This window comes from Myxine glutinosa, chromosome 7 (assembly GCF_964187855.1).
Source record: "Myxine glutinosa chromosome 7, kmMyxGlut1.1, whole genome shotgun sequence".
NCBI classification, from domain to species: domain Eukaryota; kingdom Metazoa; phylum Chordata; class Myxini; order Myxiniformes; family Myxinidae; genus Myxine; species Myxine glutinosa.
The window spans coordinates 169,915,741-169,928,735 of record NC_136267.1 but is presented as its reverse complement, the minus strand read 5'-3'; the positions used below and the strand labels follow the sequence as shown (position 1 = coordinate 169,928,735).

At 42.4% G+C, this 12,995-nt stretch overlaps 2 protein-coding genes across 2 annotated transcripts in view; both read left to right on the top strand.

The window, feature by feature from the left end:
- The window catches only part of ACAA1 (acetyl-CoA acyltransferase 1), a 193,093-nt gene that overhangs the window by 16,075 nt on the left and 164,023 nt on the right, over positions 1 to 12,995 (top strand). The gene's annotated exons all lie outside the window — the stretch shown is intronic.
- Positions 496 to 3,341, top strand: LOC144893032 (uncharacterized). Its single transcript, XM_078782545.1, has 2 exons — positions 496 to 574; positions 1,187 to 3,341. Exon 2 carries the CDS (start codon positions 1,207 to 1,209, stop codon positions 2,590 to 2,592), a length of 1,386 nt encoding a protein of 461 aa, XP_078638671.1. The 5' UTR covers positions 496 to 574; positions 1,187 to 1,206; the 3' UTR covers positions 2,593 to 3,341.

Here is a 12,995-nt window from a genome sequence, read left to right as displayed (position 1 = left end):
ACATGTCTTTAATCACAGCCCTGACCCAAATAAAAGAGTAGAGAGGCTGCATGTGTGTTGACCCACATCAACTGTGTTCTTTGTGTGTGGCTGTGTTTAAATCACCTTGTGACTCCACATAAATGAGTTAATTACATACAATCTGGGCTCAGCTAGACAACATTGTGTGGTCAGCAATGAAGACGAGAGTCTGAATTACATGTATGCAAAAGACCTTGTGAACCAGTGAAGCAAATACACGGGTAAGCATGAATTAAATCTAGGGCATGATATAATTTCCATGATGTTTACCTCTACACTCAATGGTGGAAGGAGGTAATGTTTTGATCCCAGCTTGTCTGTATGTCTGTTTGTCTGTTAGTCCACAAAATTCCAGACAAAGCTTGTAGTAGTGGTAGTTGTAGTGGTAGTGGTGATAACAGAAATTGTTATATAGAACTGAACTTATATTATTATTATATGCAGAAAATAACTTCATTTCTATATGCCCTGCAGTGGACAGGTTAATTGGTTTATGCACTGAAGGGGTCACCCTGGTGTGCACTGCTGTGTTCTGCCTCACTGAGTTGTTCAGGTATGATGTACTCAGCACAAGCTTACCTGATACACATGTGTGCTGGCTAAAACCACTTGTCTGGTGGGCACTACAGAGGCAGGTTGTCTAATAGCCAACCTGGTCTTACTTTTTTGGGGTTTATCTGAAATTCTTACTATAAGGCTTTAAATTAGAAATGTTTTATATAAAGTAGTATTTTGAGTGAAGTGTGTATTCCACACTGACAGTTTTGACATGTTCTGAATTTAACACGAAGGCTGTAATTAACAGAACGGGGTATGTCTGGAAAATGTACTGTCCAACCTAATAAGAGTTTAGACTGATTTATATTTAAATCTTGGCTGTGTAAATATTGTAAGAATTTATGAATTCAAATGTTTTGTAAATATTCAATAAATTTGGGAATATTTTTTAACTAAAGAATCTCATGTGATTTTATTTCTCTTCTTGCCTCCGGTATGGGTGAAAATTTAATTCCGGCATAATCTCACAAAACTAATTCCCTAAGTGTGCCAAGCTAAATGCTCTACGATATAGAGGAATTATCCTCCTCTCCATTAGTATGGCGGAGGAAACCCCTCTATTATATATATAACAAAATGTTAACATTATATCATTGTATCGTTGCAGATTCAGAAGACAGTTCCACCATGTCCAAGAGCTTCAGACTAGCTGATGTTGAGCGAACTTCACCATCAACATCACAGCACCTCACCACAACTGACTGGAAGTTATGCCTTATATGTCAAGAGGACAAGACGGAGACACTGACCAAACCTGACCAATCAAAGAGAAAAGACATTGGGAGTGGGTACAGTTCACTCGCAGAGAACTTGGTCAAATTCAGTGAACTTGGAGAGCTTCCAGGATCATTTCACCTGGAAAGACTCGATGATGGTCATGGCATTGAAGCTGCGATGGTTGCACACGGTGCAAAATATCATCAGACATGCAGGCTCCAGTACAACAACACCAAACTGCAGAGAGCACAAAAGAGAGCACTCAAGAAAGAATGTGAGAGCGATGAGGAACAAGCTGCATGCAAACGCACCAGGTTACATTCACGCTCATTGAGTACAGAGAAGAAGGTCCCAGAAAATTGTTTCTTCTGTGAACAACCTGCTGGGGCTGACAGTCTTCGGAAAGCTGCAACATTCCAAATGGACAAACGGGTGCGTGCCTGTGCAACCCTTCTTGGTGATACAGAACTGCTGGGCCGTCTCAGTGGTGGGGACATGATAGCGTTGGACGCCCAGTATCACCCACGGTGCTTGATAGGACTTTACAATCGCACAAGAAAGGCCCAGTCAACAGGATCACAGGACACAAAACAAGAGCGAGCAATGTCGGCAGTTGTCTTCGCTGAACTCGTCCTCTACATTGAAGAAACCAGACAAGATGAGGAGACGGCACCAGTATTCAGATTGGCTGACCTTGTCCAGCTCTATCAGTCCAGAATGGAACAGCTAGGAGTCCAGCTCGACACGAGAGTCCACTCCACACGACTGAAACAGAGACTTTTGGCTCAGTTTCCTGACATGCGGGCACACACCAAGGGGAGAGACATCCTGATGGCATTTGAAGAAGATGTCGGTGCTGCTCTTGCCAAAGCCTGCGAGCTGGACAGTGATAGTGATGCAGTCCATCTTGCCCATGCTGCACAGATTGTTCGCCGTCACATGTTTGGAGAAGCCAAGCCCTTCACAGGATTCCCTGAAGTATGTCAAGAAGAATCTGTGCCACCGTTGCTGCTTGCCCTAGTCAGTATGATCTTAGAGGGACCCAGCATCAAGGAACAGATGGCAGACACTAACCCTGCAGCAATTGCCACAGCTCAGATACTGAAGTTCAACAGCATCAAACACAAGCGAACACGTGGCACCACATCATCCACCAGTGTCAGGCACAGTGTTGCACAGGAGACCCCACTTCCAATATCCATAGGGATGATGCTGCATGCTCATACACGCAAAAAGGAATTGGTCGACAGACTGTCACACCTTGGCCTGAGCCAATTTCCAAATAAAATTATATAACAGACTGTGATAGATAATATTAAGTTGAAATTGGTACCATTGGATTCCTTGCCCCCAAAAACATACATTTAGATACCAGAATCAAGTCAATAGCTGCATTACGTCCAGAGATAATAGCAAATGTAGATTTCAAGTGGCGGCCATTTTGAAATCCAATATGGCGGACATAAAGAGAGAATTTCAAGTGGCCCAATATCTGAAAATGTTCGCAACATATTAATGTACATTTGTGCCAAATTTGGTGCTTGTATCACAAAATGCACAACAGGTTTGCTATGCTGCTACACTACAGGTGTGTTGGCTCGGTCTGTCATCCTTCCGAGGTCAGGTCGGAAAAATGAGTCCCAGTTTACTGGGAGAAGGGGGAACTGCATCAGCAGCACAGCCGCGCTCCCAGTAATGATGCAACCAGCAGCCACAGGCTGCATACAAAGTAATAATGTTTCTGTATTGTGCATTTTAATTCTCTAGTGTGTTTGTAACACTTATTGTAAATGTCCTTCACACTCTTAAGATCAAGGTTCTTAGACCTCGCTTAATTTGACGACATTTCCATTTCATTATCTCATGGCAAAGGTCTTGTTCATTATTTGTTTTTGTCGATTTAGTCCGTTAATCTCACTCGTTTCTGTACGGTTTTGGAAAGCTGCTTCCTCATTGTGATAATCACCTTTGCTCTTTCCTGCAGGTGATGTACACCATCTTTTTATTCATAGCAAGGTGTTTCATAAAGAAAAAACCCAACCCAAGGTCGTGTCGTAGTTTTTTTAAATATTTCCCTGTCAAACAACATGAAACTTCTACATAAGAATCTTTGTAATATGTCGCATAAATTAGCACACAAAACTGAAACTAGTGATTGGAGAAGACGGTTCACAAAACATGTTTTAATTGGCTCTCCTGCTGCAGTAGGGACAAATGGATCCTCCTGGTGAAGTTGTCGTTAACTCGGCTGCATTCCTGAACCAGAATAGCTTTGATGTTGGTGGGAATTGCATTTTTTAGGTCGTCAATAATCTGAGGTTGCCCTGATACATTCAGATCCTTCAGATCCTGATCCTTCAGTTAACTCCAAAGATAGAAGTCAACATTATCCTTCAGGTAACTCCAAAGATAGAAGTTAGGTGGGTTGAGGTCCTGAGAACGGGATGCCCATTCAACATCCCAGTCCTTCTAGGGACTATTTGATCACTGAATTCCTGTTGGAGCCACTGTATCGATCTGTTGGAAGTGTGTCGTGTGGCCCCCAAATCCTGTCGATATGGCGCTTTCTTGCTAATGCAACCCAGAGGTTCTGCATAACTTTCAACTACCGTACAGTGGTTGCGGTTACCGACATCCCTTCTTCATCTTGAAACCAGAAATTTCTGGCTGTGCAATGGCCTTCCAAGAACTTCATCAGGATAAATAAAGACCCAAAACACGTTTTTACAGTTAACATGAGACCTACTTTATTTTAAGTGGTCGTCAGAAAAACCACACATTACTCAGGAAATTTGGATCCCAATGTTTTTTCCTCAAAACTAGTCACGCATCATCACAGGAAGGTGTTCATCATTGCCTTAGTTTTTGCTTCACTTATATGCGATATGGGTAAATTTTAGTTCATGCTTCAGAATTCTTTGTCAGACGTTATAGTTTTATAAATCTTTGACACAAAGCGCGCTCTCCACTCGTCTCATTTCACACAAAGCGCTCTGCACATGCCCCCATTCCATGTGAAGCACTCTCCACTCATCCTATATTTGACATGAAGCACTCTCCACTCATCCTATTTGACATGAAGCACTCTCCACTCGTCTCATTCGACAGGAAGCGCTCTCACCCATCCCATTTGACATGATGTCCTCTCCACTCATCTCCTTTGACATAAAGAACTCTCCACATGCTCCGTTTGACATGAAGCGCTCTCTATATGTCCCGTTTGATATGAGGCACTCTGCACTCATCTCGTTTGACATGAAAAGCTCTCCATTCATCTCCTCTGACACATAGCACTCTCCACTCATCCTATTTGACACAAAGCGCTCTCACCCATCCCATTTGACATGATGTGCTCTCCACTCATCTCCTTTGACACAAAGCACTCTCCACACTCCCCGTTTGACATGAAGTGCTCTCTATACGTTCCGTTTGACATGAAGCGCTCTCCACACTCCCTGTTTGATATGAAGCACTCTCCACACTCCCCGTTTGACATGAAGCGCTCTCCACACTCCCCGTTTGACATGAGGTGCTCTCTATACGTCCCGTTTGACATGAAGTGCTCGCCACACTCTCCGTTTGATATGAAGCGTCTCCACACTCTCCGTTTGACATGAAGAGCTCTCTATACGTCCTGTTTGACATGAAGTGCTCGCCACACTCCCCGTTTGACATGAAGTGCTCTCTATACGTCTCGTTTGACAGGAAGCGCTCTCCACACTCCCCGTTTGACACAAAACGCTCTCCATACTCCCCGTTTGACACGAAGTGCTCTCTATACGTCCCGTTTGACATGAAGCGCTCTCCACACTCCCCGTTTGGCATGAAGCGCTCTCCACACTCCCCGTTTGACATGAGGTGCTCTCTATACGTCCCTTTTGACATGAAGTGCTCTCCACTCGTCTCATTTGACACAAAGCACTCTACATACTCCCTGTTTGACATGAAGCGCTCTCCATATGTCCTGTTTGACAGGAAGCGCTCTGCTCTCATCCCGTTTGACATGAAGTGCTCGGCACACTCCCCGTTTGATATGAAGCACTCTCCACACTCCCCATTTGACATGAAGTGCTCTCTATACGTCCTGTTTGACATGAAGTGCTCGCCACACTCCCCGTTTGACATGAAGTGCTCTCTATACATCTCGTTTGACAGGAAGCGCTCTCCACACTCCTGTTTGACACAAAGCGCTCTCCACACTCCCCGTTTGACACAAAGCGCTCTCCATACTCCCCGTTTGACACAAAGCGCTCTCCACACTCCCCGTTTGACACAAAGCGCTCTCCACACTCCCCGTTTGACACAATGTGCTCTCCACACTCCCCGTTTGACACAAAGCGCTCTCCACACTCCCCGTTTGACACAAAGCGCTCTCTATACATCCCGTTTGACACGAAGTGCTCGCCACACTCCCCATTTGACATGAAGTGCTCTCCACACTCCCTGTTTGACATGAAGTGCTCTCTATACGTCTCGTTTGACAGGAAACGCTCTCCACACTCCCCGTTTGACACAAAGCGCTCTATATATGTCCCGTTTGACACGAAGCGCTCTCTATACGTCCCTTTTGACATGAAGTGCTCTCCACTCGTCTCATTTGACACAAAGCACTCTACATACTCCCTGTTTGACATGAAGCGCTCTCCATACGTCCTGTTTGACAGGAAGCGCTCTGCTCTCATCCTGTTTGACATGAAGCGCTCTCCAAATGCCCCGTTTGACATGACGCACTCTGTATACATCCTGTTTGACATGAAGCGCTCTGCACTCGTCTCATTTGACATGAAGTGATCTCCACTTGTCTCATTTGACACAAAGCACTCTACATACTCCCCAGAGTCTCCACTGGGTATTTGGGTGGCCCCCTGCAAACCTCACGTGGGGGCCCTTTCTATTGGAGGGCTAATACTATGGTGACAGATCTTTAAGCGAAGAATCGATTCATACCTCGGTTCCAGAGGGGGTTAGCAAAGTATGCGAATGACCATTTCTGTCTGTCTCTGCATGTATCTGTCTTTCCACACCATCATGGGTAATGTATTGTCATATCTCGGCTATGCCTGGACCGATTGTAACCAAACTTGATAGGATTGTAGTATGGGTTAACTAGAGTGTGATATGTGGCCAACAATGAACCAAGTCAAATGTCAAGGTCATCAAAGGGTGAAAATCACATTTCTAACAATAACTCTGGAATTAATCATCAGAGAAAGAAGTGGGTTTTTGCATTGAGGCCCATCAAATCTATGAATTAAGGCAAATCAAATCAAATCTGACTTAGGAATTGACTGTCAGATTCCATTGGGATACGAAAATAAACATTTGACCTGAACAATCACAATGACCAAAAATGCAAACATTAACAAAAATTTTTTATATCTGAGAAACAGCTGCAGAAATCCTTCAAAATTAGTTTGTGGAACCCTCTTTAAAAAAACCCCAATCAATCGCTAAAATAAAATGATGAGAGGAGAAATTCCGACAGAAAAAATGACTTCAAATTTCACGATGGAAAGAGCAAATGCAGATCTGATTATTTCTGAATATATCTATACGCACATAGCTCTGTTAATAATGAGCCAAGCTGCCGATCACCAACAAACTGGGCACATATGTAGTACAGACTGAACAGACAAAAATGACGAATTCCTGCAAATAAAGGTCCATGGCAACAACTCGAGAACAGAACAATGTGAATGTCACATCATTCCGAAAAATGCTCAAAAATATTATTATTTTGAAGTATTACGTGGTGGAATTGGTCTATTAGGGATTTAAATTCTTCAGATATTCACTGAGGGGATGCGGAGAAGAGCATCAAACTTTTTATGAGTCATGGAGTCAAAATAGCAAGTCTCACACACACACACACACACACAACAATCATTGATGCTTTACAATTTCACCCTTCTCCTTTTCCTGGATGCAAAATCGTCAATAATGTCATCATGCTTCAGTCTTCGTCTTGAGGCCTTCTCGATTGAGATGATGTCCAGGTGTGACAGTCTGTCCTGTGACATTGTAGCTTTGTGAGCTTCAGCTTTGAGAAAGAGTGTTCTGCAGATGCAACAGTTACCAGCATCGTCAGTAAAACCCTCAGATCCACGTGTACATTTGGATAAGTGTCCATGAGGGAGATTTTAGTTGTTTAGCTCAGTGTTTCAAGTGGAGAACATCTTTCCGGCACTGAGTTGTGCAGAAACTTGAGTTCTTCCAGTAGCTCGATGGGTTCCAAATCGCTTGAATTTGAATCAGCAGGATATGTCGGTCGTTACAGCTTTTTCTCAGATCATTGTCGCTTAAAGCTTTTGTGGCTGCGATGTTAAATAGAAAGTTGAATGGCTTTAGGATGCAGCGCATCTGCTCAAATCTACTGTCCAGTGCAGTCAGACAAACTTCAATAACCCCGTAGAAAAATTCAACTTTGAACTTTGTCTGTGGGTCTGAAACTGGTTCATCTGCAGACTCGTAAGAAAAGTGCCCGGATTCATAAGAAAAGTGCCCGGATTCGTAAGAAAAGTGAGCATGACACGCCTGGATTAGGTCTAATGCAACATCCAATTGTACGTCCTTTGACTGCAATATCTTGATGACTTAGTTGATCTGGACAAGTGTTTCGTACCAGATTGTTTCGTACCAGTACCAGTTTCGTAGCAGTTTCGTACCAGTTCAGATGACTAGACATATGAGAAATCTGAAAGTCCCCACTTCCTTCACTACGCCCATTGCCTCGCTGTAACATTTAGCATCCTTTCCTTTTGCAGTGTCAGCCAAATTCAGCAGAACAGGATCGCTTATGTGAGCCTAATGCCGAGTATGTTAAGATCACAGAGTTATATAAATAAACAAGAGTGCGCAGTTCCTATACCGCTAACGTGTTGCGATCGTGTGTGCACATGAGGGCACGTCCACCATTACCAAAGAGGGCAAAAAGTGCTCGGATAACCCGGATGTACATCCATTGGCGTACGAGTTTGAATGTAAACAATACGTAAAACTGTCACTCGTGAACGAAACCGTACTTAGCTTTTTCTTAGCCAAACTATGGAAATAAATAAGAAAAAAGTATTTCCTACAAATGCATTTGATAAAAGAGTGTATTTTATTACCTTAAATTGACAATTTAGGGTTGAATGCCGATGTACAGCTTTGAACAGAAGTCATTTGTATCGGCGACATACACAGTTATAATGCAGTGAGTTAAGCTTTAACTTGGTAAGCTAATACAGTCTATTCCATGCAGCAATCCGGTGTAACACGATAACAATCATTCTAAAATGGAAACAAAATCAGTTCAAAATCAGTTCAAATGTCTAATGAAGTATGCAATCCAACAAAGTAGAGCATAATGATCCCTCAATTGTGAACTTGAGTTGGTGTGAAAAGTCCGTCGTGAGATTGCCGTCATGCTGTAGCTTTAGTGTAGCCTGAGGGATTCAGTGTCATGAGTGTAGGCCTATTCAATTCACATGATTCAGTGTCATGAGTTTAGGCCTATTCAATTCACATGATTCAGTGTCATGAGTTTAGGCCTATTCAATTCACATGATTCAGTGTCATGAGTGTAGGCCTATTCAATTCATATGATTCAGTGTCATGAGTTTAGGCCTATTCAATTCACATGATTCAGTGTCATGAGTGTCGGCCTATTCAATTCACATGATTCAGTGCCATGAGTGTCGGCCTATTCAATTCATATGATTCAGTGTCATGAGTGTAGGCCTATTCAATTCATATGATTCAGTGTCATGAGTGTCGGCCTATTCAATTCACATGATTCAGTGTCATGAGTGTCGGCCTATTCAATTCATATGATTCAGTGTCATGAGTGTCGGCCTATTCAATTCACATGATTCAGTGTCATGAGTTTAGGTCTATTCAATTCATATGATTCAGTGTCATGAGTGTCGGCCTATTCAATTCACATGATTCAGTGTCATGAGTGTCGGCCTATTCAATTCATATGATTCAGTGTCATGAGTGTCGGCCTATTCAATTCACATGATTCAGTGTCATGAGTTTAGGCCTATTCAATTCATATGATTCAGTGTCATGAGTGTCGGCCTATTCAATTCACATGATTCAGTGCCATGAGTGTCGGCCTATTCAATTCATATGATTCAGTGTCATGAGTGTAGGCCTATTCAATTCACATGATTCAGTGTCATGAGTGTCGGCCTATTCAATTCACATGATTCAGTGTCATGAGTGTCGGCCTATTCAATTCACATGATTCAGTGCCATGAGTGTCGGCCTATTCAATTCATATGATTCAGTGTCATGAGTGTAGGGCTATTCAATTCACATGATTCAGTGTCATGAGTGTCGGCCTATTCAATTCACATGATTCAGTGTCATGAGTGTTGGCCTATTCAATTCATATGATTCAGTGTCATGAGTTTAGGCCTATTCAATTCATATGATTCAGTGTCATGAGTGTAGGCCTATTCAATTCACATGATTCAGTGTCATGAGTGTCGGCCTATTCAATTCACATGATTCAGTGTCATGAGTGTCGGCCTATTCAATTCACATGATTCAGTGTCATGAGTGTCGGCCTATTCAATTCACATGATTCAGTGCCATGAGTGTCGGCCTATTCAATTCACACGATTCAAGTTCATGCATATTTCCAAATGTTCCTCAGTTCCACTTATTGTAGCAATACATCCGTCATGGGCAATAGGCATCCAGTAAAATCCACAGCCACATTCTGCTGACGCACACAATGTTCAGGCACTTCAAGATGTACCGCACCCAGGAGAGCATCACAACAGTGATATCATTTATTGTCCTAAAAACAAAATAGTTTTTGTCAGTTGGTGTCTCCTTGATGGCTTATTTTCATTAACAAAACGTTCTGTGTACAGTCTGCCATGATGATGAACTTCACTTCATGCAACTTCATCACAACTTCACCTCATGCCTAGTAGGCCTAGGCCTATAGAGTTTTAGTAGTCTAGTCACAATTGAAGGCATCAAAGTTTAGACATTTTGCTTAACAAGCTGTCGGTAGTGTAGTCTCGGTTCCAAGGCCTACGTATCAATCTTGGCCCTAAAAACATGATATGCCATGGTAGTAGTACTATCACTACTTACTAGTACTAGCATCATCAGGCCTAGCTCGGGGCTCGGCATAGCCATAGGGCCTATGCCCTATCCTAGTTTATTTTTTCCCACTAGATTTTCATGCTGTTGAAAAACTTCACCCAAACCTCACAATTATGCCTACACGATCCCCTCGCTCTCCTTCCACTGTAGGCCTTGCTTCCGTGGTACATTTGGCACAAGTGTGAGAGTGTAAGGGCTTAATCATGTAATAATAGCCTGATATTTGGTCGAGGGCTAGGCCTATAATATTTTGTAATCTCTACCAATCTACCTCCAGGCGTGCTATGATAGATAAATTAGATTTCTTGCATGCATGGACTGAAGTTGGGGACATAAAAGTAAGTTCAGTTAAAGTCCTAGCTAAACTAACATGAATTCAGTTGTCATGACTTACATTCATTCATGCATTGCATTCATTCATTCATGCATTCATTCCTGCATTCATTCATTCATGCATTCATTCCTGCATTCATTCACACATTCATTCATGCATTGCATTCATTCATTCATTAGGCATTCATTCCTGCATTCATTCATTCATTCATTATAGCATTCATTCATGCATTATTTCTGCATTCATTCATGCATTCATTCATTCATTCATGCATTCATTCATTCATTCTTTCTTTCTTGCATTCATTCATTCTCTGCATTCATTCATTCATTCATTCCCTGCATTCATTCATTCATTCTTTCTTGCATTCATTCATTCTCTGCATTCATTCAGGCATTCATTCATGCATTCATTCATTCATTCATTCATTCTCTGCATTCATTCATGCATTCTTGCATTCATTCATTCATGTATTCCTTGCATTCATTCATTCATTCTCGCATTCATTCTTGCATTCATTCATTCATTCACGCATTCATCATGCATTCATTCATTCATTCCAGCATTCATTCATTCTTGCATCATTCATTCAAGCATTCATTCATTCATTCATTCAATCATATTCATAATCATTGCCGTTCTTCATGTTTTTGCTAACTATAAATTTATGATTTTAAGCTTGCTCAGAATAAAGCTTGTCACTTTTCGAGGAAATAACTTTGACAAAAAGATTGTGAAAGGTTTATTTATGTCATCAAACAGTCAAACTACCTGCCGAGTGTCGGACTGACGTGACTGAAATAGGCCTAAGCTTTTGCATCATGATGTGCATTTGACTTACATTGCGCTACCGACTATGTGCTGAAAAGTCACGAAACGAAGTCAATTTTCACTAAAAAAAAATATTCAAAATACTCAGTTGTGAAAAGAAATATTTATCCCCACTTTTCTTCTGTTGTAGCAACGCCAAACGGCACAGGAATGTGGCATTTTGGCAGCAATATTCTTGCAGCTTTAGTACATCGCATGCGGTAAAAGATCAACAAAACTGAACCGTTGCGGTGTTTTGAATGTCGAGGCCGGCTGACGTAAACAGTGCTGATTTGCCCTCTTTGGTAATGGTGCTTATGGGGCCAGCACTAAGGCCTGCCTTTTTTACATGAAAAAAGGTAAAAAGCCAAACATTTCAACAGCCTTGGACGTGCACCTTGACCCCATGGTCAAGGCACAATGTCAACAAGGCTGTCCCAATAACATTACACATGCGCCTCAACCCCAAGGGGGAAGCACATGGTCATTCAAACGCATGCATCATGCCCCCGAGGGGCCACAATGCATGGTCATACAATTGGGACCACTCCTCTCAATAGGAGTAAGACCCCTTAATCCACTGACAGGGAATTTACTCCTGCCAGGTCCGATTTTTTGGTAATGGCGGCTCACTCTTCTAAACGGCACAGGGTCACGTGATAGGTACGCACTCTTCTTTATTTATAGACGGCGAAGCCGGTGTTGTCAATAAACGAGTACGTATTATGTTGAAAACCTGATTATGCCTTGGCTCGAGAATCCGAAGCGCAGTGGGCGCAGCCATCTTGCGGAGGGGGAAGTATGCATAACAAATTTAAAACGTTCATTAGGAGTTTCTTTCACCCGTCGTCGTTTGATTCACAATCTTATGCACCTCCGATGTATTAATAAAATAATTTAAGACCAACATCGGCCCGCACGGGCCTGGTTATCTTCAACAAAACACGTCACCAAACACCGGATCCAATGAGAGTCGAGCATTTGCAAAAATATTTCTAAAATGAAAGCGCTCAATAGTGGGGGCCATCGACCGGATGCGGAAGTTTGCATAAAACAATTGCGAAAAAGTTCAATAGGAGTTTGTTTCACCCGTCGTTCTTTGATTCACAATCTAATGAAACCTCTCATTAGTAATTAAAATACTGTTACGGACGCGGTTTAGATGTTATTTACCGAGCGGTGGTATTGCCGCGACCTAACAGTTCCCCCGATTCTTCCCCAACTCACCCGATTCACCCAGACGTTGACCAAATCGCGCTATGCCAAATCAATGATGGAAAGGACACGACGACTGAGAAAGAGGAAACGATGCAAGGGGTACAGTTCTCAAGACCTCCGGAGGAGGGTATAATTACAGTGGTGGAGAAAAGGGGGTAGATTACACGGCAGAGTGAGGTAAAAGACACAGAAGAGATGGGCACTTAAATACAATCTTATCTATTCC